Source organism: Balaenoptera physalus (genome assembly GCF_965194825.1).
Source record: "Balaenoptera physalus genome assembly, chromosome: 1".
In the NCBI taxonomy this organism is placed as follows: domain Eukaryota; kingdom Metazoa; phylum Chordata; class Mammalia; order Artiodactyla; family Balaenopteridae; genus Balaenoptera; species Balaenoptera physalus.
In genome coordinates, this window is record NC_138882.1 from 4,834,678 (window position 1) to 4,860,523 (window position 25,846).

The window sequence follows — 25,846 nt, forward strand, 5'->3', positions numbered from 1 at the left end:
TATTTCTACTAAGATAGACATTAAAGAGATTTGTAAAAATGTAAAACAGTGCACTATTCTTACTAAATCTTTGTTTTGTAATATGTGGCTATTTTTCATGAAAAAATGCTATTTATATTAACATATATTGGGTTTATTCTTATTATTAAATTAATAATAAATAAATATTTTAAAGTCTCAGTTTTAATTTTCACTATGGTAAATAGAGATATGACCCACATAAAGAAAAACTCTTCAGGGTTTTGATAATCATAATGATGCTGAAGAAAGGAGTTGATTTTAAAGAACGTTCAAGAAGACATACTGGGACTGAAATGTTTGAGGTCCATGAGCTTCAGTCATCATGGAGAGGCTTTGAAACCACCAATTTCAAATAATTTGAGCTGTTCACCACTAAACTCTACTAAACTAAGCTTTTCTTTTATAATAACAGTCTTTAGAAACTATTCAAACATGGAGGGTATGTGGTAAAAGAGATACAGGCATTGACATTAATGGCCTCTAAGATGTCTTTCAACTCAGATCGTGCAATTCCCTTGCAAAAGAAAACAAAAGGGAGTTTACTGAGATATTGTTGTCATGAAGCTGCTGGGAGAGTGGGCAGATAGGCATGTGGTTATGGGTGGAAGTTTGGGGTGAAGCAAAAAGTGAAGAGTCCCTCCGGGCAAGGAACAGTGCACTTTGAATTGCTGTGCCCCTGATAGGTTCTCTGAGAGGAGGGTCATGAGCCTCTGGGCTCACCGCCCAAGTCACCGACATTTCCTGGGGGACCTCCTCCTGGGAGGATGAAGGCTGGTTTCCCTGATGGCCTCACAAGTCTCCCCGGAACATTCCAGAAACTAATCGTCAAGAGTCCTTCAAAGATGAAAATTGATCGAAGCACATATGATTCCTCTTCTAGGGTATGTCACAGCTGATAACCTGGTAATCTCGACTCACTGTACTGGTTCTAACATTTGTATCAACTGGGAATATATATATAGTTCTCTCCTCTTCCATACAACTTGATATCAAAATTTAAACACAGCTGCACCAAAGATAGGTGTGCAAACCAGGAGAATGCAGTTCACAGAGGAAATGCAAATGATGATAAGCAAATGAAAAAAAAAAACCACAGTAAAAATCAAATTAAATGCAAAATAGAAATTCTAAGGAGTACCAGTTGCACCTATACAATTAACACGTTTGAAAATGATGCAAGTAAACCCTGGCAAATATATATGAGAGGAAACTCACATACGTTGCCAGGAAGAGCCTCCACAAGAAAATCTTTCTGAAAAGCCATGTGTTCATGTACATGGAGAGACTTAAACCATTCCTGGTCTTTGAAAGAGAAATTCCAGGTCAAGGACTGTGTCTTGAAGAAATGGTCATACGTCTATGGACGAGAGTTTCTGCATAATGATATGCATTTTAAAGAAAAACTGCCAAAACGTTCTTCTTTGACTGCAAACTAATAAACCAGTTCCACAGAAAAAGTAAGTCAAATATCCTTGAGGACCAAATTGGTTTGGTCATTAAACGCACACTGTGCCTTTCCTGAGACAGACCCCACGTGTTGTGGCCTCAGAGTAAGCATTGGTCACTTCCATATCTCCAGGGGGGACACACAGGAAGTTCCACGTGGGGAGAGGCCACCTCCCACCACTGCTGTGTCCTCTGTCCCCTGGCGCTGAGTGATAAGTACCTTTGTTGAGTCTTTGTAGGAAATAAGCAAATGATTCCTATGACACAGTATGTGTCTAGTGAACACAGGCAAGAGAACGAGGCAGAGATCAAAAAGTGTGAGGTTGCTGGTACCTGTTCCTTAGAGACCCAGGACTCGTGTGGACACCGCCTTAGGACCAGGTGCTTCCACTGGTCCATCTGAAGTTTCCAACCTTAAGGAAATATAATCTCAATTCTCTAAAAGTGTTTATTTTTCTTGAAATCACTTGGTCCTTAATTTTAAGTTCACCAGAAATAACTTGGTCTTTAATTTTAAGTTCACCATTAAGACTTTTAAGAAATGTCATTTTGTAAAATCTTGTCTGGGAGGAAAATGGTGTTTCTCATTTACCACCGCAAAGGCAGAACGTTGCTTGCTGGAGCAGATGTTTGCCACATCCTGTAATGTCCTGTAAGGTCCTGTAAGGTAGGACCATGCCACTTATTCAACTTGACATTCTCAAGTCTCATTCAAAAATGCCTTTTCTTCTGGAGACTTTTACTCCAGAGGGAAGGGAAAACTGGGTTTCTTCTCTGATTATTATGAAAAGCTTCCAGACAGCGGTGCCACTTTCTCTGAAGTCTTTGTGGGGGACCTGAATTCTCATGATTTTTTTCAGAAACTAGCATCAGAACAGAAGAGCCATTTCATCGTCTTGTCGTGTGTGTGTGTGTGTGTGTGTGTGTGTGTGTGTGTGTGTGTGTGTATGTGTGACAGATGTGTTTCATTTAGGAGTCCCAGGTCATAAATACCAAAGTGTTAACCACCTTTTGGGGAGGTGAGAGGGACAGGAAAGGGGGGAAGAGGCACAGAAAACTCATTACCTTTGTCTGTAAAAGACCAAGCAAAAGGCTCTACAACACATACCACTTGACATGGAATAAATACTTTTCTCATATGCTAGAGACTGGTAAGTCATGGTGAACATTCTAGGCTCTCCCTGTCATTCTGTCTCGAGGACGTAAAGCATTTATGTACCATGTTTCTTTCATGAGTACAGTTATTCACAATGCATGCTACCTTGTTTCATCCCCTCCTGATACAAGGAAGTAACACAATAAGATATGACTCAAATTCAGTGGTTTGCCATTTTTCTCTCAGAATATCAGCCATCGGTATCAGTGTCTCTATACAAAACAGTCTAAAATATTCCCATGATAATAAGGTACCTCGAAGAGTTCTAAGGGTTCATTCATTCATTTGTTTCCTGTGAATTCAACAAGGATGTGTTGAAAGGCTGCTCTCTAACGCAAAAGCATTTGCATCTGAGGATGCAAAGCAAACAAGGAAAAGTCCCTCCTGAGAGGGATTTATAGCATTGTAGGGAGAAATTAAAAGTAAATAAGGAAGGGCATTCCTATGACACAGGGATCAAAAGGATGTCCCTGTGGGGACGTGAGAGGGCTGCAATCTACATGTACCCAACCTCTTCCCTACAAAAGTGAAAAAAACTGGGCTATGCCACAGAGCTGGTTACTTGGCTACAGTTTAACACATTCATTGAGTATCTCTAAACATAATTAGACCATTTCTGTATAATTATGGAAGAGATGATAGCCAATGTGTATTTTTAGGGGGCATGGAAGAAGCCAGTGGCAACAAGAAACCTGCAAGAATTCATTCAGGATGAGAGTGGGATGTTGATACACAAGCAGCAATTTTGAATGGGTAGGGGGTGACCAAGCCCTGCTGTGAAGATGCAGCACTGAAATGAGCATTTAGTAAGAATGGACTTTCCTCCAGAAGTACCAAATGGACTTCTGGTATTTCCATTTGAGTGGAGATTGAAAAAAAAATAGAGCAAAATTTTTCTCACAATGTTTTGCAACTTCTGCTTCCGGACTCAGTCAGAGCCCCGAGGCAGCAAGAGAGTTAAAAATGAAAACACTGTTTATTCTTTTTTAAATGACAATTGATTTTTACCCATAAAACTGAGTCTACCTCATTCAGGTATGTTTGGGATTCTATGTGACTATCTATAATAAATCTATCTTTATTTAAAATGAAAAGTAGTTTATTCTTGACATCCTTTATCTTAGTTTGGGGAGAAATAGTCTTCCTTGTTTGACTCCAGTAAAAACAGAAAACAGAATGACTTATAAAAGTTGAATTTCTTTAATAAAAAAAAAAAAAAATGCTAGAGCACCAGTAATCTGGTGAGAGTATTCAGTATCAGAAAAGCTTCTTTTCTCCAAGAGTTATCAACACTATGATTAGGGAAAAGACCCAGGTAATTTTCTCTGCTCTAATAACCAAAAGTTTTGGATATCAGCCCAAACTTTGCTTGACTGGAAAAAGATAAATCAGAATCTTTATTCCAGATATTCATATACATATAGACTACTGTACATACAATTGTTTACTATTTACACCTATTGGTGTAAGATGATCTTAATTCCATCCTATGCTGCATTTTAAATGTTCTATAAACACAAGAAATGGATCTAATTGAAACAAAATTGGCTTTCCCTCTCTAATTGAATCCCCTTGTCTAGTGTACTCTGCTATTACTCCCTGGTAGAAGTCTGCATACTTTAACAATTTATTCACAGGATGCATGCCTCCATTTTTTTTTTTTTGAATTTTTGAATTTTATTTTATTTATTTTTTTATACAGCAGGTTCTTATTAGTCATCCATTTTATACACATCAGTGCACACATGTCAATCCCAATCTCCCAATTCATCACACCTGCCTCCATTTTTATCTCCATCTGCTAGAGCATAACCAACGTATTTGAGCTCTCAGCTCCCACTTTATAGCAACTAAACTTTCCCTGCAAGCTCAACCTCCACCCTCCACCACCTTCATGACGTGCATTTCTTGTAAAACCTTAAGTCAGTAAACTTCCTCAGGGAACTGGTAGCAACGCATGACAAACAAAGTAACTCTGTGGCATGCAGCAGAGCTGCATCAATTGCTAAACAAGTTTCTGAGGCCCTTCTGTAGCTCTGCTCTGAATGAGGCTCTCCTATTCTACTGGCAGGTGTCTGGATTCAGTGGGAAAAAGAATTGAGGATGGAGGAGAGAGAGAGAAAGGAAAGAAACAATATCTTTTAGTTTAAAACCTGAAGATAATGGGTATCTATTTCTTCCGCGTGCAAAGGATGCAAATATGTCTGTGACCCTTTTCACTATGAAACACTTAATGTTTGTTCTAGCACATCTTATCAGAAACAACTGTCCGACACAGTTGAAATGGTCTTAGAGAGGAACATGCATTGTGGACACCTATGATTTGCAGTGGGTCCCTATTAATCTATGAAATAAAGACTGAATTGTTGTTGTACCTTTGGGACAACTGGTAAATACAGAGATGATTCTTACGTTAAAAAAAAAGATGCCACTTACAGTGAATACATTTTTATATTGTTTTGCTAAGCCTTCTTAAACCTTTCTAATATTTACTATCTCATGGGTGTGATAAAATTCTCACCTGTGAATATTTCTGATCTCTTAAGTTTCTAAAAAATCTATGTCCCTTTTGGTCACTGTAAACAGTACCCAACAAACTTCCTGGTGAATAATGCTTCGTGGGTCCTTCCTGGAAGCATCCAAAGGTTAACTCTGTAGTCCAGAATTGTACAATGGTACTGCTGGGGGAGTCCTAAAGAAATGATTTCAACTAGACCACTAGTTCCCAAGGAAAGTGGTGAGGGCTGGCGGTTTTGCCCTTGAGGGACATTTGGCAATGCCTAAAGACATTTTTGGTTGTCATGACAGTGGGGAAGGGAAGAAGGGGGTCAGGGGTGCTACTGCATCTGATTTGTAAAGATGAGGGAAGCTACAAAACATGGTACAATGCACAAGACAGCCCAGTCATCCAGCCCGAAATGTCAATCACACTCAGGAGAAGTGCATTTCACTAAAAAAGGAACTGAGGTCTGAGGACATCAAGTGACTGACCCAACACCACACATCAGAGTCTGACTCTAGGCAACAGGAATTGGTGACAGAGTCAAGATTCAAAACTTGTCCCTAAACATCTAATCTGATACTCATTTCATTCTGTCAGGCAAATGGCTAAGTACCTGGTGATGTACAGGAAGAATTCTGGACCAAGGTCCCTCGTTTTGGGTGTGACACAGGACAAGCCACTGAACACTCTTGACTTTCAGCTTTTTGTCTCGTAAAATAGATGAGTTAATGGGCTTTCCTGGTGGTGCAGTGGTTAAGAACCCGCCTGCCAATGCAGGGGACACGGGTTTGAGCCCTGGTCCAGGAAGATCCCACATGTTGCGGAGCAGCTAAGCCCGTGCGCCACAACTACTAAGGCTGCACTCTAGAGCCCGTGAGCCACAACTACTGAGCCCGCGAGCCACAACTACTGAAGCCCACACACCTAGAGCCCGTGCTCCGCAACAAGAGAAGCTACTGCAATGAGAAGCCCGTGCACCGCAACAAAGAGTAGCCCCGGCTTGCTGCAACTAGAGAAAGCCCGCGTGCAGCAACTAAGACCCAACACAGCCAAAAATAAAAACAAATAAATAAATTAAATTATTTTTTAAAAATAGATGAGTTAAAATAGATGATTTCTAAAGTCATTTTATTCCTCTAAAATTCTATTATTGTATAAATAATAACACCTTATATTATAATAGTCTCAAAATTCCTTTTCTCTTTCTTTTTAAACTTCTCTAGGAATCCTAACCCAGAAAGAAGCAGGAAATATTGCTGCTGATTTAAACAAAACAAAACAGTGCTTGACCAATATTCGACTCTCAGTAAATAGTGAAGTGTATAATAAAATTCAGGAATAAAACGTATCCACATTGTCTATGATTTTAATAGGAAGACAAGTTTTTCTGGTCCTTTTATATCCTGTGTACATATTAACTTATTTTGACTGTATACGTGCCACATAAAGACTTTTATAAAAAGGAAAGAAAAGCAGCCATGTAAGCAGCAAGATGTTGTTACTGAATTAATGGAATTTGTTTGACAAATATAATCCATTGATATATTTCCTGAGATAAAAGTTCCCCAAAGTCTTCACGGATCTGTAATTCGTGCTCAGTAATTTTAATATTGTAGAAAAGAAAAATTAATCAGTGCTTTAAATTTTAATTTTCATACCCATACGTTTAGTGCAAAAGAGGGACCAAAGTCACTTGTTAAGTGCTATATTTTGAAGACTAAAAATTCAGTAGATTAGTTGCTAAAATTGTAAAAGAGGACATGGGATAAAAAAAAAAGAAAAAATGTATAGTTCTCATCTCTTCACTAAAAACAAAACTAGTACCTGTAACCTGTATGTATAAATTTGGGGGGTACCCTGTAACCCCTAAGTCCTAATTTTAAACCCCTTTTCATTATAAAAAAAACCAAAAGACATTTTACATGTCAGATTGCTGTTTCATCCCACTAGCTAATTTTTTTTTAATCAGAAGAAAATAAGCTATCATTTCTTTTCTTTTTTTCTTTTTCTTTTTTCTTTTTTCCATAAAAAGAATTTTAATCTGACCCATGTGCTATCATTATAGCACATTAACCTCTGGATGTTTTAATAACATTTTGATGGATCTTAAATCAATTAACACTAGAAAGGAAAACATCTGTGGCCCTAATACTTTTTAGAGTGGTTCTTAATATTGTTTTTATAAGGAATTTTAAAAGTATTTAATTTTTAAAAAGCCACTGAAAATTCCATAATTCACTGTGTGTTAAAAACAGTAGATATGAAAATCATGTCAATTTTATTAACAAACATGAAGTATGTGTATCTATAAGAAAGGATTATTAGAAAAGTCAGCAGAAGGAAATATTTGCCTGCCCATCAAATCCAGATGTTCAGCCCATAAAATGGAGGCCTAGAAAGAAAGGCAGGTTATGGTATCTGATATCCTTAAGAAGTGTTACTTCTGAGAAGATTCATGGTCAAGGCAAGCCAAAATAGATTTTTAAATGAATTATGTTTTACTTTTGTTTTAAAAGAATTGTAGTAATATTTTCTACATTCAATAATGGAATGGAATAAAGAGTGAATTAAAATAAAAGGTACATGAATTTTTTTCAGAAACAACATTATGTAAATACTTAACGTTTGATTTAAAATATAAAGGTTACTCTTTTAGCAAAAAATAGAACCATGATAAGCATTTTCTTTCATAAATTGACAAAACAGATACCAGAGCAAAGATTCCACAGAACCATGGTTTTGTGGGTTGCATTGATTTTTTTCTTTTCTTAGTCCATTGCTCTTAAGCAAATACAGATGTTTGTAAAATAGTTTAATTACAAAATAGGAGTCCACATTGATAGTGGCTGAACATTCCATATTTCTGTATTTTGATTTACAGATTAATATGCAAACATTTCTTGTTTTTTAAATAAAGATTTCAACTTTTATTTCAATTCTTAAAGTGAAAAAACAAAAGAGAAGCTAGTGACAATAGTAATAACAGGGACTTCCCTGGTGGCACAGTGGTTGGGAGTCCACCTGCCACTGCAGGGGACACAGGTTCAAGCCCTGGTCCAGGAGGATCCCACATGCCGCGGAGCGGCTGGGCCCGTGAGCCACAACTACTGAGCCTGCATTCTAGAGCCTGCGAGTCACAACTACTGAGCCTGCGTGCCACAACTACTGAGGCCCATGTGCCTGGAGCCCGTGCTCTGCAAGGCCAACGCAATGAGAGGCCCGCACACCGCAGCGGGGAGTGGCCCCCGCTCGCCACAAATAGAGAGAGAGCCCGTGTGCAGTGACGAAGACCCAACGCAGCCAAAAAAAAACACCAAATAGATAAGTAAATAAATTTATAAAAACAAAAATAGTAATAACAGAAATTGGTACTCCTTCATAGTTTTCCAAATGCTTAAAGTAAGAATCCCTTATGATTTCATTTCATTATACTTTATGAAGTGCTTTCTCCATTTTCTGTAACCACCCCCTACTTAGAAATGTAAATTTTAAAATTTAGTTTAAAAGAAGGCATTTTATTAAGGATAACAAAAAAGTCATTTTGGATTCTTTGAACATAATATACTTCTTTTGTTGTTTTGAAAATTGACCAATGAAGTTAGATGAGAAAAACACGTAGAGCTAAATTGATGTTAATAGAAAATATCTTTAGTTTTACAATGCTCCTGAAAAATAGAAAGTGACAAAACTGGCACAAATTTTACATTTGACAACTAAAAGTATTTTTATTATTCTTATTTCCCCATCTTTGAAGTTCTCCTTATATTGTATCTGACTTGTTCCACGTCCAGATTTTTGAGATTCTACTTGCCTTTGGTCTCTCACTGGTCATTCCAATGGTTCTTTCATCCATGCCTTCTAGCTGCCCTCAACACAGCACCAATAGAACAGGGATAATCTTGTGTTTCAAAGGCTTTGGTGAGTTTCTGTTGTAGGTCACCCTGCCAATGTTCTTCCTCCCTGTAAGAACCTCTCTTTCTTGAAACTGTAGATGAACTCATGGGTTCCATTGTTCTAAAGTTACCAGGGAGCAAGGCAGCATCTTAGCTGTTCACATTGAAAGGATGCTGAGTTCTCTATTATTTAGATGGAAAATCATTTCCTTCATTCGAACTTTTATCCTTGAAGCAATGGGCAAATAAATTCATATTTGCTCCATAATTGAGCTCACACATCTGAAAATGGATTACTTAGGTTTACCAGGCTTTTATCTCCCTACTACTTACACACAGGTAGATTTTCTGCATTACAGCAACTAGGCTTTCTGATTCACTGATGCTACAGTCACATGCATGATTATCTATTTCCCCTGCACTAAGATACTGCCTGCAATAAATTGGTCCTATTTCTCTCATCCCCTCTTCCGCCTTCTGTGCACGTGTGAAGAAGCAGATGTGCCTAAACTAAGCTTTACATCCGTATGAAAATGCAGCAGGGCCGGAAGAGAAAGCGGTACAACTTTCTCCTGTGCTGAGCCTTTTCAATACGATTTCATGATAGAGATCACGGTAAATTGCCAAAACATTCAATGTGCCCATTTTTCAACGTAAGCAAAACACCATCATACAAAAATAAATGTCAATAATTTTTAGACTACTTACTCTTTTGGTTTAACCTTAATTCTGCTATCCGCTATTAAGACTAGAGAACAAGAATTGCTGGAACATTTATTTGATACTCTGAAGAATTCTGAATACAGAAAATGTAGAAAGAGGTGAGACCAGCGTGGTGCAGGCAAAGCATTGTTCAGAGGGCCAGGCACAGAGGAGGGGCCCTGGGCTGCTTCCCTTTCCTTCCTGATCAATCTTAGTATTTAAAATTAGAACAAGGAAAATGAAATTTAGCTATTTCCTCTTAGATCACGAAAATCAGTACATTTTATGATATATATTGGGAAACACATTAACAAAGACAAGTATAAGCTAGATTTGATAATGGTTTGTGTACTTAAGTTAAACGAGATCACATTTATAAAACGTTGAGAGCAGTACCTGGTAAGCACTACTTTTCTTGCTAGCTAGCTACCAGTGACTACAAAAAATAAGTTGCCCTAAAGATTTTCTCTAAGCAAACCTGCCAAGTCTGATATTAAAATCTTATTTATGTATGATCTCATAAAGACAAATCCTTATTTGTATCCTGTACAATTATCAAGGCTATTAGGTTCTACCTAGTATAAGCCTACGTGGTAACCAATTGTTTTCAATTTTCTTAAAGAAATGAAAGATTTAAAATTTGATTTAGAAATAATCCTTTTACAGAGAAAGATGAATATTATATGATAGTACCTATATGTGGAATCTAAAAAATAATACAAATGAATCTATATACAAAACAGAAACAGACTCACAGACATAGAAAACAAACTTATGGTTGCCAAAGGGGAAAGGGAGGGGGGAAGGATAAATTAGGAGTATAGGATTAACAGATACACATTACTATACATAAAATAGAGAAGCAACAAGGGTTTACTATATAACACAGGAAACAATATTCAATATCTTGTAATAACTTACAATGGAAAATAATCTAATATAGATAGATAGATAAACTGAATCACTTTGCTGTACATCTGAAACTAACACAATATTGTAAATCAACTATATTTCAATAAAAAAAGAAATAAGCCTTTTATGTAACAAATTAACTCTCAACAAACCCCCAACCTGTCCAAATATTGGCTTAAATAATATTTAAAGATATTTTTATCAATATGCATCAAAACAAGGTCCCCAAAATGCACTCAACAGAGCATTGTCTTTTCAAGACATTCTCAGTTAAATTCCTAATTCATTAGTCTCTCAATACATTTTATATAGTTTTTATTAAAACAGATTATTTTAAGCTGTACCTTTTTTTAATAACTAAGCTAACAAAGGATACATATAAACATATATAGAGACATATATAATACATACATTGAAGATATTTGATTCTTCCAAATATTGCTATAACTTCCTTCATACTTACTTTTGTGATAATATTAAAGTTAAAAGGGGATATTTGAGAATAGTTAGTATGTTCACAATCACTGTTCAGTAACCTTTCAAGAGGAGACATGAATTTGGATTTTCAGTAGAATTTACTGGATTCTCATTATATGCCAGCAAACATGTTAAGCCTTTCACAATCATCACTTCTTTCTTTCAACATCCCAAGCAAAACATTCTTCTCCTTTCCTCACTGACTGCCCCTTCTGACTTTCCTCTCCTAACCCCTCCTTCCAACCCCTTCAAACATGCAGTGTCCCAGGGCTCAGAGTCGGGGCATCGGTACTTCTCCATCTGAATATTCTTCTGACTCTCTCATAGTGGGTCCCTCAGCTCTAAATCCCATCTGCACTACGACTCCCAAAGCTATGGCTCCAATCAAGACCTGACCAGCCCCTCACTCTTAACTTCAGCTGCCTTCTTGGCATCTGTAGTTGGATGCCTGATGAGAATTCAAGCATTCACATGGACAAAGCAGACACTGGATTGTCTACCCCCAACTGGGATGTTTCCCATCTTAGTTGCTCATGGAAAAAAAAAAAGAAAAAAAAAAAAAAGAGTCATTCTGAACAACTTCCTACTCCCCTTCTGCACAACAACTTCTCCAGATCCCATGTGGATCTGTCCTTTTCTTTTACTGTCAACGTTTGGTCCAGATCCCCAACCCTTCTCCCGTCCACCAACTCAGCGGGCTCTAACTAATCCCCAGGCTTTGTTTCACCTCCAGCCTGCTCTCCACATGGCAACCAGGGTGGTTTCTTAATATGGAAAAGAGATTTGACCATTCCCTGCTTAAAAATTCCAAATGGCTTCTTCTCATTACACTTAGGGTGAATATAAATTCTCTCTTTCTGTTTCTGTCTCCCTCTTCACCACACACCACTCAGCCTTTACTCGCCATCCTGCAAGCACCCGGCCTCCTTTCTGTGGCTTGGACCCACCAACTGTTTGCTTTTTCCAAAGGGCCTCGCACCTGCCAGTTCCTCTTCACCTGAATCTTTACATTCTCATCAGCCAACAGGTAGCTTCATGACACTTTCTCAAAGAAGCCTTCCTTGATCACTCTGTCTAAAGGGCCATTCACCCCCAAGTCTGGCCTGTCTCTGTCATATCACACTGTTTCATTTCCCAACACTCATCAATATCTGAAACTTCTCTATTATTTTTTTGGCTTTTTGTTATCTCTCTTGCTAAGATATAAGCTTCATGAAAGCTTTATTTACCACTATTTACCACTATTTTTATTTACTACGATTTTTATTTCTGTTGTATGCACCACTGTGTCAGCACTTAAAATAGTTCTTGGCACATAGTAGGGGCTCTAAAAACAACTGAATCAAGGAGTAAATCGTCTCACTTAAGAACTACTGCCATTATTCCCATTATACAGATAATGAAGCTGAGAATTTAAAAGGTAATTTTCCTCACATTTCATAATTGGAAAGCTCGGAATGGACTCCAGACAAGATGTCAAACACTAATTTCTTAAGCACTTTAAAAGTAGAGCATGTCTGAATCCAACATTTCTATAATTATCTCTTTAAATTACTTCCATCAGCTCCCTGACCCTCTTCTTTTCCTCATCTGCCTCCCTCATGTCATCACTTCCTCTTACAGTCAAGCCCTGAACTGATGTCTTCCACTTCATTTATGTTTTCTTAGATATTATATATCTTGATCATGCCTGAAGTATCAGTAAGTAAATTAAGAAAATAAAACGACCGAAAAGTAAAAAGACAGGGTTTATTAGGCATAAGTTAAAATCATAGTTTAGAAACCAAAAAGGGGATTTGGAAACTCAAGTTTAAGAAGTCAAAGTACAATATTTGGCCTGAATTATCTGATTGGCAGCCCACATTCATCAGAGTAACCAAATAATACACATACTTTTTTCTTCACTTTCCCTTAAGTTATAGTCAACTTATTCCTAGAGTAGCAAACTGTAAGACAGCTCTACCTGATTCATTTAATATGCCTCTTGGATGAGTATGAAAAGATTATCTAGTGTCTACACTTCCTGGAATAATATGAAAACCTCATGTGTTTTCCATGATCAAAGTGTTTAACAAATGTCAAGTTACTTCCCTTGCACTTCAAAAACAAACAAAAAAAAATCTAGATACTTTGGTACATTATTCAATGGCTTTCATTTTATGTAATATCAAAAACAAATTAGGGATGGGGAAAATCCATTATTTCCATCCTATCACTCACCTTGAGACAGACTGGGTGCTATGCTTTGTTAACCACCTTTCAAGACAATGGTGACAACATCACTTCTGCATTATTAACATGGCATCAGCATTCATAGTAAAGACAAATTAATTAAAGATACCTCTTTGCTTTTTATAGTTTTAGATCTCGCTAGGGATATGGAAGTGGCTCAGTATACAGTGGTTCACTCATGCAGCTAAATCAGGTACATGGGGATTAATGCATGTTTCACACAAATGACCTCTAAGCAACTTCCAACTACCCTTCAGTCTTGCTGTGATTTGCCCACCATCATCATGTCCTCAATTACCTGGTTTTTAAGCTGACCTTTCAGAAGGCTGAAAAAAATAGACCTAGAATCAGATAGACTCAGCATGAAATCTCAACCCTCTCCCCCCAACTCCCTCTCCTTATGAACTGGTGACCTTGGAAAATTACTGTGGAAGATCACCAAAAACAGTTGAGGATTTGTTTGTGTGGTGTGTATGAGTGTATGTTTAAAATTTCTCTCCAAATAAATCTTTTATTTTCAGTTTAAATCATAAAACAAATTGAGGCTATTGCCTAGTTCTGCAGCTCCCAAACTTCTATAACCAAAAGCCTGCCAAAGGAATCTGGTTGGAATGGAGGCCTAAATGTAGTTTCGCAAGAATAGAGTTTTTACTGAAATAGTGTACTATATGCAGATTTTAAAGGAATAATTTATAGAAGATTGAGAACACAAATAATTATCTGTTGTGAGGTATACTATTACTTCGAGGAGAAAGCTTATGAAGAATTTGGAAGATTTAAAACCCCATCTCTAAGCAGCCACTGCTTCACTGAGATTACAGACTTCACAAGGTAAGGAATGGGATATGGTATGCCCAATTCATGGAACAATGAAAACACTTATAAAATATTTGTTCATGAAATGAATAAATGAATAAATAAATAGGTTTAGCTAGCCTGGTAAAATGAAATACTCATAAAGTGTTTAGGTGATGGTATTGGTAATCTGATTTTTATTTTCCTATGTATTCATTTCTGTATTTCTCAAGTTGCCTAGAATAATCATGGTTTACTTAGGAAAAAAATAGGATATGCAATTTTATACACAGCATGTGATCGAAAGAGAGGAAGATCGGGAAAGAGAGAAAGAAAAAATGTTGGCAAAGATTTTAAAGCAATTTTTTTCTTTCTTCTATTTCCTGAAATTTTCTATCATGTAGAAATTTTGCCATGAATAGTTCACTTAAGTAACAACAACAAAAGGACAATTAAAATTGTTTGCCTGAGTTGTTAAGTATTTTCTACGTACAGGGTTGGGCTGCACTGACACACCATCCATTCATTCATCTCACTGGTAAATAAGAAGAGACCCAATGAAAACCTACATGAGCTCACCAGCTACTGTGAGAAAGAGCCAGGTAAAGAGATCCCCAGAAGGTCAGAAGAGGACCTGTGCAGGTGTGAAAGGGGTGAAAGAGCAGGGGATGTGCAGAAGGGCTGCCCAGAGGAAGTGACCTTTGAACTAAATTTTGAAGGACAATTATAATTTGCCCAGTGTAAAAAAATTATGGAGGGAAGAAAACATGGAGGGGTGAGCAACAGTTTGGAGACAGGAAAACATTATATTTTTAGGAAAATGAAAGTTACAAGAGTACATAGTACATGTCACAAAGTGGCCCCAGATAAATCTGGAGAAATCTGGAGGGATTAAATTAGAACCGTGTGTGCCATGCTATTTGCTTTCATTTTTCCTAAGTGCACAGAGACCAAAGGAGGGTGATTTGCCACCTTATTTTGACCTCACCCACCATTGTGCCTTGAGAACATTTTAAACTTGTGTTGATTCTTCTATTTGCTTTTTGTTCCACCAGTTAGTAAGAAGTTGGTACAAAGGAATGAGAATTAAAATATACCAATGCTAGACTATACAGCAGTCTAATAAGTGATACTAATGTTTCCATTGGCTACCTGAGAAATAACCAAAAACTCTCAAAATCTCAAAAAGGAATCTTGCTGAAGGAGCTCTCAATCACAAAATGGATGTTACTAATAGAAATATCAACACAAAATAGATTTGAGTATGGCTAGTACTGCCCAATCTAAACTTTGACAAAAGTGAAAAATTATATTACATCACTTATATTTTATGTGACATTGATGTGCAAAAAAAAAAAAAAAAAAAAAAAGAAAGAAAGAAACCAACAGTGGCTAAAACTGCACACATGAAATGTTATTTCTGGCTAAATAGAAAAATTAAAGCCTTTTTGGGTAATTTAGATCTGTGTGGTTTGACAAGAAAAAATTGCACTTAGAAAAATAATAACCATAAAGGAAAATTCCCACAGGCATAAACTATAATCAGTAAAATGTGCCGTGGATAAAAATCAATTCATGAATTTAATAGCGACTGTAAAAATTAAATGAACATGGATGCTGTTGAACATTAGTTCAGTAAAATAAAAATGGAAAAATTGGCAATGATTTAATCAGGTTATATAAAAAATACTCAAGGAATTAAACTAGCTTAATGGAGGGTAATTTTTCTGTGAAATATATTTTCAAGAAAAATTTATAAATGTTGGTATATTCTAATTAAATGTTTATATTCATAAATGTTGAGTCAAAACACCTTGAGACCACAATCATGGGATCAGTATATTCTCTATCCCAACTGGGAGCCATTGAAGGAGGAATGTACAAAGGTGAGTTTTGCCTTTTACAAAGATTATCTTGGTAACAGCTGAAGGGAGACAAGGTTCCAGGCTATTAATGTTAAGACGCTGTAGCAGAGTTGTGATACGGAATGGATCTATAAACTATTTAAGAGGTAGAATCCAGAGAAGTCTGAAAATCCCTAAAGTAGGGGATACAAAGTTAAAAACATTCAAAGATCTATAAGAGTTTATTCCTCTGCCACACAGCCTTAAACCTTATCTTCTCAGACTCTCTCAAAGGAAGAGATGTGATTTGGAATCACGTTTCAATGGGAAAGAGCTGTGTGCTGTGATTTCGAGGGATTATGTAAATGAAATTTACAACTTTGCAGAGTACCTCACCGTTTTCAAAGCAGTGTCACAAATATTATCACGTTTAATGCTTACAACACTTTGTAGATAAGGAAATGGTGTATCAGAGAAGGAAAATGATTTGGATCCAGATCATACTATTCAGAGAATTTGCTTTCCAAAATATTTCTCGTTCCACCTGCCATGGTCTTCTCCAACTTGGATGGCTCCTGACTCATTTCCTATGATGCTTAATATTTCTTTTATCAGTAAACAAATTATTGTTTTTTTCTTTAAGTGGAAATACTTAAAATATGGTGACCACACTTTATTGTCTTGATTTTGTCCCTTTGATAACCTCTTTTATCGATACAGCATTATTATTTGTATAGGTGTCTCTAATCTATTTTCATGACTATCAGGACAATTTTTTTTTTAATTTACAAAGCAAAGAGTTTCTTCTTATCTATCAGTGATTTGTGTTCAGTTCACTTTACCAGGTATTCATGTCCTAACACTACCTCTGAGTGTGATGCTGAGTTGCCCTCGACTCAAGTTCTGTTCCAGCAGATCACTTTTTCAGATGGTTGATGAATTTCCTCCAGTTGTTCACATTTTGGTTGGAAGCAAATTTTTGAATATATGAATGGCAATCATTTTCATTTAAATATCATGACATGTAGTTACAACTTTATCACACTTGCGATATATTTATAGGAGAAATCGAAATTTTAGTAAAGTCACTTTTTTCAGTTCAGATACTTGTGTCTCATTTTTAACAGGAAATGAATGTTTAATCTTTCAACACTGTGTAAGCATGTACCGTAAAAGATGTTAAAGTTTGTTTGAGTTTGGGTCTTCAGTAAAGAACCTAAAAAAGTATTGATAATCTTGCTGATTATCTTTTCAGAAGGGAATCAATTGAAGATAAAGTGAATGAATGTGAAAGATTCTTGACTATTTCCCTAACACTGACTTATATATATTTATGCTTGCCCCAGCTGAAAGAGAAAGAAGGTTTTCATTTCTTTCTTTATTTTTTCTTGTTTCTGTTGTTTTCCTGAACACATAATACTCTGCTTACAATAGCCATTCCCTGGACTCTTGAGAGACTGAAATTGGAATAACATATTGACATATAAAAGGAATGCACATTAAAGATTTTAGGCAATAATTAAATATTTTCTTATCTAAATATTGATTAGAGCCATGTACACAAAATCTATTAATTACTGTAATTTTTACTTCTGTATATTTCAGAATTGTGTAGAAATAGATATCACATGGTATTGCTAAATGAATAGCCTGCAATATTGTATTTTTTTCTTTATCCTTCCATAAGACTACTATCTTTTTTTTTTTAATTGAAGTATAGTTGATTTCATTATTGTGTTAGTTTCAGGTGTACAGCAAAGTGATTCAGTTGTATATATATATTTTTTTTTCAGATTCTTTTCCATTGTAAGTTATTACAAGATATTGAATGTAGTTCCCTGTGCTATACAGTAGGACCTTGTTTATAAGACTACTATTTTTATGCATGCAAAAGTCATAGCACTAACTCTTTGGTGATCAGCAACTAGTATGTGGTTGGGTGTCTCGTACTGACAAAACTATTTAGACAAGATTGAAATTAAGTTTAAACTGAGGTTAAGTTAAATTTCCATTCTTTTCTCCTGTCTAACAATTCCCATAGACTTATAAGATGACTGAAAAAGATCAAAGATCTGCAGTGATGACGAATTTCTTTCTCTGCACCAGTAACTCTTATATACACATGGTCTGAACACAAAACCCTGTAACATTAATGCTGCATGCACTTTCATCAACAAAGTTAATCAACCTGACTACAGATCTCTCTGCTCTTTACCTGCTCAGATTGAAATTCTTTATCACATTATCTAGTAAGAAATGATGCTCAGACTCCTACAGGCTTTCTGTGCACACAAAATGCAGCTGGCAGGGTGAGCCGTTCTCCATCTGCCTTTGGAAACAGTCCCAGGGCAATAGGTCAAGTGCTACCCACGCCAGTATGTGCAAGGGCTGGACCTGCCTCCAGTGTCTCGTTCCCCTGCTACATGAGTCCCTCCCTCCCTATTCCTTACTTTTCTTCCCGTGGACGTCTGGATCTGAAAAACAAACCAGACCCATCAAATGAAACGCCACTAGCGAGAATGTCCAAAGAGTAGGTCAGGAAAATTTAGAAACAACATGCATGAACTATGGATTTTTTAAAAATCAGGAGGCTCTTTCCAAAGAAAAGGTAAAATAAGGAGATGAAAGAAGGAAATGGGGGGGTGGGAAAGGGCAAAGCCTGTAAAGATCTAGATCTAAAATGATTCTACTTAATCTTGATAAAATTGTCCAATGGCCTCCACCTTCCACTTCGCCTCTGACTAGTTCTTTCATTTCATGTTTTTCCCCTCTCTGTCCTTTCTTTCTGAAAATTTTCTTACCCTCCTCCTTCTCCTCTATTATTATAATCTGCAGTTTCATCAAAAAACGCCCATTGCTTTTTCAGTGTCTGGGAAGAAATCAAGCACAGATGATACAAAAAAGGTATAAGACGGTTTCTGCTATCATGTAGGTTGCAATGGCCGTAATGCTCTGATTGGTAAAGAATAATGCCAACAACAGCAAACTGAAATAGTATGTGAAAAATGACAAGGAAAGGTGATAAAAAGTACCCAATTTCAGTGGAGATGTTTTGTGGCAAGAGTGACGAAAGAGAATTTTAGAGGGGAAATAGGATTGGCGCAGCGCCTTGGAGGTCTTGAGGAAGTGTAGAGCGGCAGGGTGTTGAAACTACCTGCTGCTTGTTCTATTTTAGTCAATCATAAAAGAAAAAGAAAAAAAGATCCCTGCCCAGCTCCTGCCATGCTCCTAGCTCATCGGCGGACTCAGTTGTTCTGGCAAAAGTTTAGACTAGAAACCAAGGCAACAAAAAGATGTCGGAGGGTTTTTTCCTCTTTCATTTTATATTTTTAAGCTGTAGGGTGTGAAAAGAAATGGACAGATTAGGATACTACTACAACACTGCAGGTGCAAAGGGATAAAGGTGTGAATTAAAGGGATGTCAATAGAGGTGAGGGGGGGTGGCGAAGATTTTAGAGATCATTACAAAGTAAAATGATAGGACTTGGGGAGCATTTAAATATACATTTCAGATTTTCTTTCTCCCTCCCTCTCTCTTTTTTTTTCTTTTTTGCAAAAACACAACACAGTAAAACAAGATTAAATTTAGGAAAGGAGGTGGTAGGGCGGTGGTGGTGGTGGGATGAATTGGGAGATTGGGATCGACATGTATACACTAATATATATAAAATAGATAACTACTAAGAACGTGCTGTATAAAAATAAATAAATAAAGTAAAATGAAAAAAAGAAAAAAGACATAAGCCCTCAGCACACAGGCTAAAATAATTTTGCTTAGAGGCTTTGCCCCAATCCTGTTAGAGTTCTAGAATAGCTCTACATCACCGTCTGTTTGACTGAGAAAGTTAGGAATGAAACAATATATATGTGTTTCAGGATTTAGTTGGAAAATGTTGCGTTAAATAAATATTAAACACAAAAATCTAACACACAAAAAAAAGGAAAGGAGGTAGGTTCCACCCTCTGAGGGGTGAGTCTGAACATGGAGAATCAGCACCAGCAGTACATAGTAGGTGATGATAAGGAACTCTGAGTTTAGGAAATAAGAATAAAACAGGCCGAAGACTGAGGCCCACAGAACTCCAATATTTAAAAGTAGACAAATGTGGAGAACCAGTAGAGAGATGATAGACAGACAGACCAATATATATACATAAATATATAATGTTTGTGTGTGTATTCTATAACTCACACATATATAACTCATCTATTTATGTGTGTGTGTATGTATATGCATACAAACAGTGTAGAGATATCTATGTTCTTACGGTACTTAATTGTCACTGGTAGAAGGACACCAAGTAGCCCAGAACAGAGCAAAGACCCAGCTCAAAGCTGAGGGCTCTGACCTTGTGCTCAGTCACATAGAGGAAGGGAGGAAAAGGAAGCCAGACCCCTAACCTCACCTCCCCTTCCCTCTAACCAAAGGCATTTCAAGGTCTAGCGATGGTAACAATCCCAGGCAGATTTGTGTTAGGAAAATGTTTTCCAAAAAATCAATATATAATCATACTCACCACCCCCAAACTCTACATTGTATTTAGAACTTAATAGGATTGCTGATCAAATTCAATTCATAATTACTATTGAATACCTGCAATGTGCAAGGCAAGGTACATGTTTGGAACTAAGAGCTATTTCTTTTTTATGTAGATGGAAAAATGAAAAATTATGTCCAGGAAATGACTCTTAACCGTTATGACTCATAACTCACATAACTCATGTATTCATGGCTGTTATGGTGTGAAGCGCTAGATTCTGGCACTACTTTGTTAGAGACAGAGATCACTCATCCCTACCTGCATGCTCGAAACCATCACTGTCCCCCAGAATTATTTAGAAATTTTAAACAAAGTGTTGGTTTCCGGTTAACATGGCATAGAGGCACAGATAAAGAGATCAGACATTTATGCAAAACTCAACCAGCATTGTTACTCTGCTCTGGCAAAGTGTAACTTTGCCCATATTTGTATTTTAGAGATTAAATAACACATCCGAGTTGTGCAACAATTTATCCACTGAAGTCACTCTCCATTTGGCTCTATTTCTTTATGCCTTTAGCGTTCACAATATAAATTTGATGTCTAATATTTCCTATAAACACTAAACTCAATTGAACACATTAAAGTAAAACATATAATGCAACTCATAGGTTGCTAATATAGAAAAATATATCATTTAAAGAATTAATAACTTCCAAAATTATACAGTGAATCCCAAAATCTCTCTGGGGACTTCAAAGTATGATAAACAAGATTTGCACACCTAGATAATTATATCTATATATTTTTTCTAAAAATGAGTATGTCTGCTCTCCATATTTATGTGAGCAGTTGAAGTGAAACTTGGTTTTCAAAATAAATCTATGTATATCGATACATTTATTTATAGTATAAACTATTCAGCAAAATCGGTTTAAAGGTTTCTAGATCATTTTATACTCATTTTGATGATAAATTCAAAGATGTTTCTTATGGTAAAAATCCTTAATAGACTGTGTTGAAATTTTTATGGTGGTTTGCTCTGTGGCCTACAAAATATTTCAGAATTTCTTGATGCTCATTTAGAAATGCTTTCCAACAGTTCCTGAGTGGGAATTTTTAATGGAAATTTACTCTGACTTATGATAATACACATATTATTACCTTATTAAAATTATTATTCTTTATAATTTGGTTTTTATTATTATAACCAACTTTATAGGAATGGTAACTTTGTAAACATTTTCTGTACTAAGACAAAATGCTGTACCTATATAAAAAATGTTTAATCCGTTTTTGCAGTTAAAGAAAACAGACAAAAAAACCCCACTATCCACGCTGCTTTCTACTGTCCTTGGTTACACAAAATGTAAATTAACAATGTAGCATGCTCAGAAGGTAGCTACTGCCCTGCCCTTTGGAGAAAAGGAGAGCAGTAGGAAGTCAAAAAAAGATTTCAAAGTGAATTACAATCAGCAAGATTTTAAAAAATATTTTTCCTCTTTTCTTTTTTCTTTTTTTTTTTTTTTTTACTTATTTGGAAATCTACAAAAATACCATTTAAATATCTTTTCAATAATAAAAAATTCCTTTTATATTCTACACCATAAGAAGTAATATTACATATCAACCAAAAATGTACTCATGACCCAAACTGAAACTGTTCAAGAAATGCCCATTAAATGGACCATAAGTGTACAAAGATCTCAAACATGAATAGGTACCAGAGGTCCGATTAGTTATATTTTCCTACAGAATACAGCATTTGCATGATTCTTAAGAGTTTAAGTATTTTTATCTCATCAAGGCTCTACTAGTTACCCATCACCCAGGAAGGGCGGCGGCCCCATAAGAATTTTCAAAGCAAATGATCATTAAAACGACTGTAAGGGACCAAAACCTTGATTTAAAATACATTCTGTGATAAGAATTTGCAAAAAGTTAATATTTAATTAAATACCCAATTGTATTATTTTAAACTACCATACAACTAAGTATTCAAGAAAATATTTCAGTCATAATCAAAATTTGAGGAAGCAAACTTACTGGTCCGAAAAGAGGGAGTGGTTTGCATGCAAGCAAAGCCATATTATGATTTTTAAAAATTCATTTTTTGTTGAAAAGACAAAAATTTACTTCTTTTGCCATTAAAATTTCCTTAGACTTTCATAAACTTGTGTTTGTATATTCTGAGGGTTAAGTAATAGCTTTTGTAATATCCTTGAACAGTTTGTAAACCAAGATACAGAGAGACAATGTTTGCCTTTTAAATCGTGATTTTTTTTTTGGCCAAACATGTATGCCTTTTTTAAACAGAAACAATGTATTCTGTCACATAGCGAGCCACGTCTCTCTGAGAGACAGTAACCTTGACTGTTTTACAGCAGGTTTCCTCACCTCCAGTCACCAATGCTTAATTAATTTTTATGTCTATTTCAAACCAATGACCTTCCACACACACACACACACACACAAAATAACTAAGGAAATATGAATTTCCTCGTACTTACCTGTAACCAACACTACAGTGTCCAGAAAGGCAAAGCCAAATGCCAAGAGTTTAAGCCACAAATACATGGTCATATCTGGAAATCAGCCGTATTCCTGTGAAATAGCATGCGTCCTTCTGAAAGGCAAAATAATGGTTATCTCCGCAAAAATGTTTCTCTGTAAAACTGAATCAAAAAGAAAAGAAATGAATGCATACTCTTCACTGGTGTCTTATCGGACAGGGAGCAATTTCCTCCTTCGCTAAGAACAAACCACTTGCTGCTAGGTAGTGATGTCAGATTCGGTTTTACTAACTTCTCCAAAAATGCTGTAAAGCGTCCTCTTTGCAGGAAGTCAAGAAAGTTGTTCCAAGTCACTGCAAAGGCATCTTACTTCCTTAACTCAAGTGATTAGACTGAGTTAGCAGGCTTTTCAAAAGATGTTCCCTACAAGATGTGTTTTTAGTATCCAAATAGCACTCCCATGCAGTATGCATTACAATCAAAAACGAATATAACCCCCCCAGAAAAATCCATAACATTTTTACCTAAAAGATGATGAAAGATAGTCAGCATGGTTACAGTAAAATGGGGGTTGGCAAGATGATACACTAATTGAATTAGTAAAAAATACCTGTATGGGTTTTAAGAGGACCAAATGAATGAGAAAACTACTACCTATCTGGTCATTTTCGACAACCGGTATCATTTACCATCAGGGCATTCAAAACCTAGCAATATGACAGTGTTAGCGTCTAGCCATTTCCTATGCAAAGCACTCTCAGGGAGCTTCACAGGTTTGCCCCAAATCTTTCATAGATATCCTTGTGGAGCCAGCCATGGAATTGGACACCCACTTCTACTGCAGCAAATCCTGCTTCAAAAAAGTAATACTTCTGTGACTTGAGATGTTCTTAGTGCTGCTGATGAGGGAAAGATGAACCATTAAATCAAGAGCTGTCTTTTACAAAGGTTAACCATTTTTTCTCCCTCAGTAACACTCTCTCAACCTTTCTGATTAAAAGACAGCAAATACACAGTGTTCTTCTTGATTCTGATGGTGTTCTTAGTAAGTCCATTAATTAGGAAAACTCATGCTGGCAGAAAGCCTCTGTGAATTGAACAATACAGTTAAGTGAATTGGTATCATGGTCACAATCTCTGAATGCATTTAAAAATCCTCATGCACAGACATACCAGGCATTATAATTTGAACTACAGATAATGTTGAGGGGACTTCGAGAGAGACAGAGCCCTTGCAGCAAGCTGGTTAGGAAGGAGCGTTGCAGAACTTTTGCGTTTAAGTATATACATCTTTTGATGTTTGCAACCTTACTTGTTTTATACTTACTTCAGCTGCTAGGAACTACAGAGCCACATTTGCAACCGCCCTTGGTGCAAATGAAAATAATCCCACATCTTAATTTCTGAATAGTAACACTATAATGAGATTCTTATTAGGATTCTGATTTTATATGATTATTATTATAGTAGCTAACTTACTGGGCTCTTACCATGCCCATGAATATGCTTAACCCTTTAATTGCCTAATCCAATTTGTACAACAACCCTTGAGATAGATAACGAGACAGATAATTCCTCATGTTATCTATGAAGTTCAGAGAGGTTAGGTGATTTGTCCAAGGTCTCACAGCCGGGAAGTTAACAAGCTATGTTTTGAAACCATCCCCAAGTTTCATCTTGCTTTCCTTATTTACCTTACTATCTTCTTTCATTTTTCTCACCTCTTTCTCCAATCATTTTTACTTTGTACTTTTATAATTCTTAATCTCAGAAAGATAGAACTTGATGTCATAAAAATGATATTGTTCTCTTTTTGCAAATGTGTTTTTAAATAAAAGAGCTGGGCATGTCTGCACTACTGTTTAGGAGGTAGGTCTAAGAAAATTTAGCCCCACGAATTTTAGTTCTTGGCTCCTCAGCCTATTTCTTTTTTTAAATAATTAATTAATTAATTTAGTTATTTATTTTTATTTTTGGCTGTGTTGGGTCTTCGTTTCTGTGCGACGGCTTTCTCTAGTTGTGGCGAGCGGGGACCACTCTTCATCGCGGTGTGTGGGCCTCTCACTGTCGCGGCCTCTCTTGTTGCAGAGCACAGGCTCCAGACGCGCAGGTTCAGTAGTTGTGGCTCACGGGCCTAGTTGCTCCATGGCATGTGGGATCTTCCCAGACCAGGGCTCGAACCCGTGTCCCCTGCATTGGCAGTCAGATTCTCAACCACTGCGCCACCAGGGAAGCCCCTCAGCCTATTTCTTAAAATACATTTGCATGGAAATCTATTTGGGGATTAGCTTTGAGTATGTTTAAGTGAATACTTGTGTTCTGTTAGCTTGCTACTATGGCAGGGTATTTGGTAAAACTGGAGGCCAGGAAAAAACTGCGTGACACACCATCTTTTAAAAGGAAGTTAAGAAAATATACTTTTTTTTTTTTTTATTAATTAATTTATTTTTGGCTGTGTTGGGTCTTCGTTTCTATGAGGGCTTTCTCTAGTTGTGGCAAGCGGGGGCCACTCTTCATCGCGGTGCGCGGGCCTCTCACTATCGTGGCCTCTCTTGTTGCGGAGCACAGGCTCCAGACGCGCAGGCTCAGTAGTTGTGGCGCACGGGCCTAGTTGCTTCGCGGCATGTGGGATCTTCCCAGACCAGGGCTCGAACCCGTGTCCCCTGCATTGGCAGGCAGATTCTCAACCACTGCGCCGCCAGGGAAGCCCCCAAGAAAATATACTTTTGAACAAGCTAAGGAGAGGGGGTTAGACGCCTCAAAGAAACATTTCAAAAGGGCTTGCATATCACAGCTTTGAAGAAATAATAAGAAATCAGGAGATTCAACTTCTTTTCAGGCAGGCGGGTAGAGAGATTCCACCCAAGGAAT

At 36.7% G+C, this 25,846-nt stretch overlaps 1 protein-coding gene across 1 annotated transcript in view; it reads right to left on the bottom strand.

Moving 5' to 3' along the window:
- The window catches only part of PTPRC (protein tyrosine phosphatase receptor type C), a 121,961-nt gene extending 96,570 nt beyond the window's left edge, over window positions 1-25,391 (bottom strand). Inside the window, exons 1-2 of the mRNA XM_082425441.1 lie at window positions 23,170-25,391; window positions 22,973-23,088 (exon numbers count right to left, since the gene is read on the bottom strand). Of these exons, the coding sequence (XP_082281567.1) occupies window positions 22,973-23,045 (73 nt within the window). The 5' untranslated portion in view covers window positions 23,046-23,088; window positions 23,170-25,391. The remainder of the gene's footprint in view (window positions 1-22,972; window positions 23,089-23,169) is intronic.
- Between the last annotated feature and the right edge of the window lie 455 nt (window positions 25,392-25,846).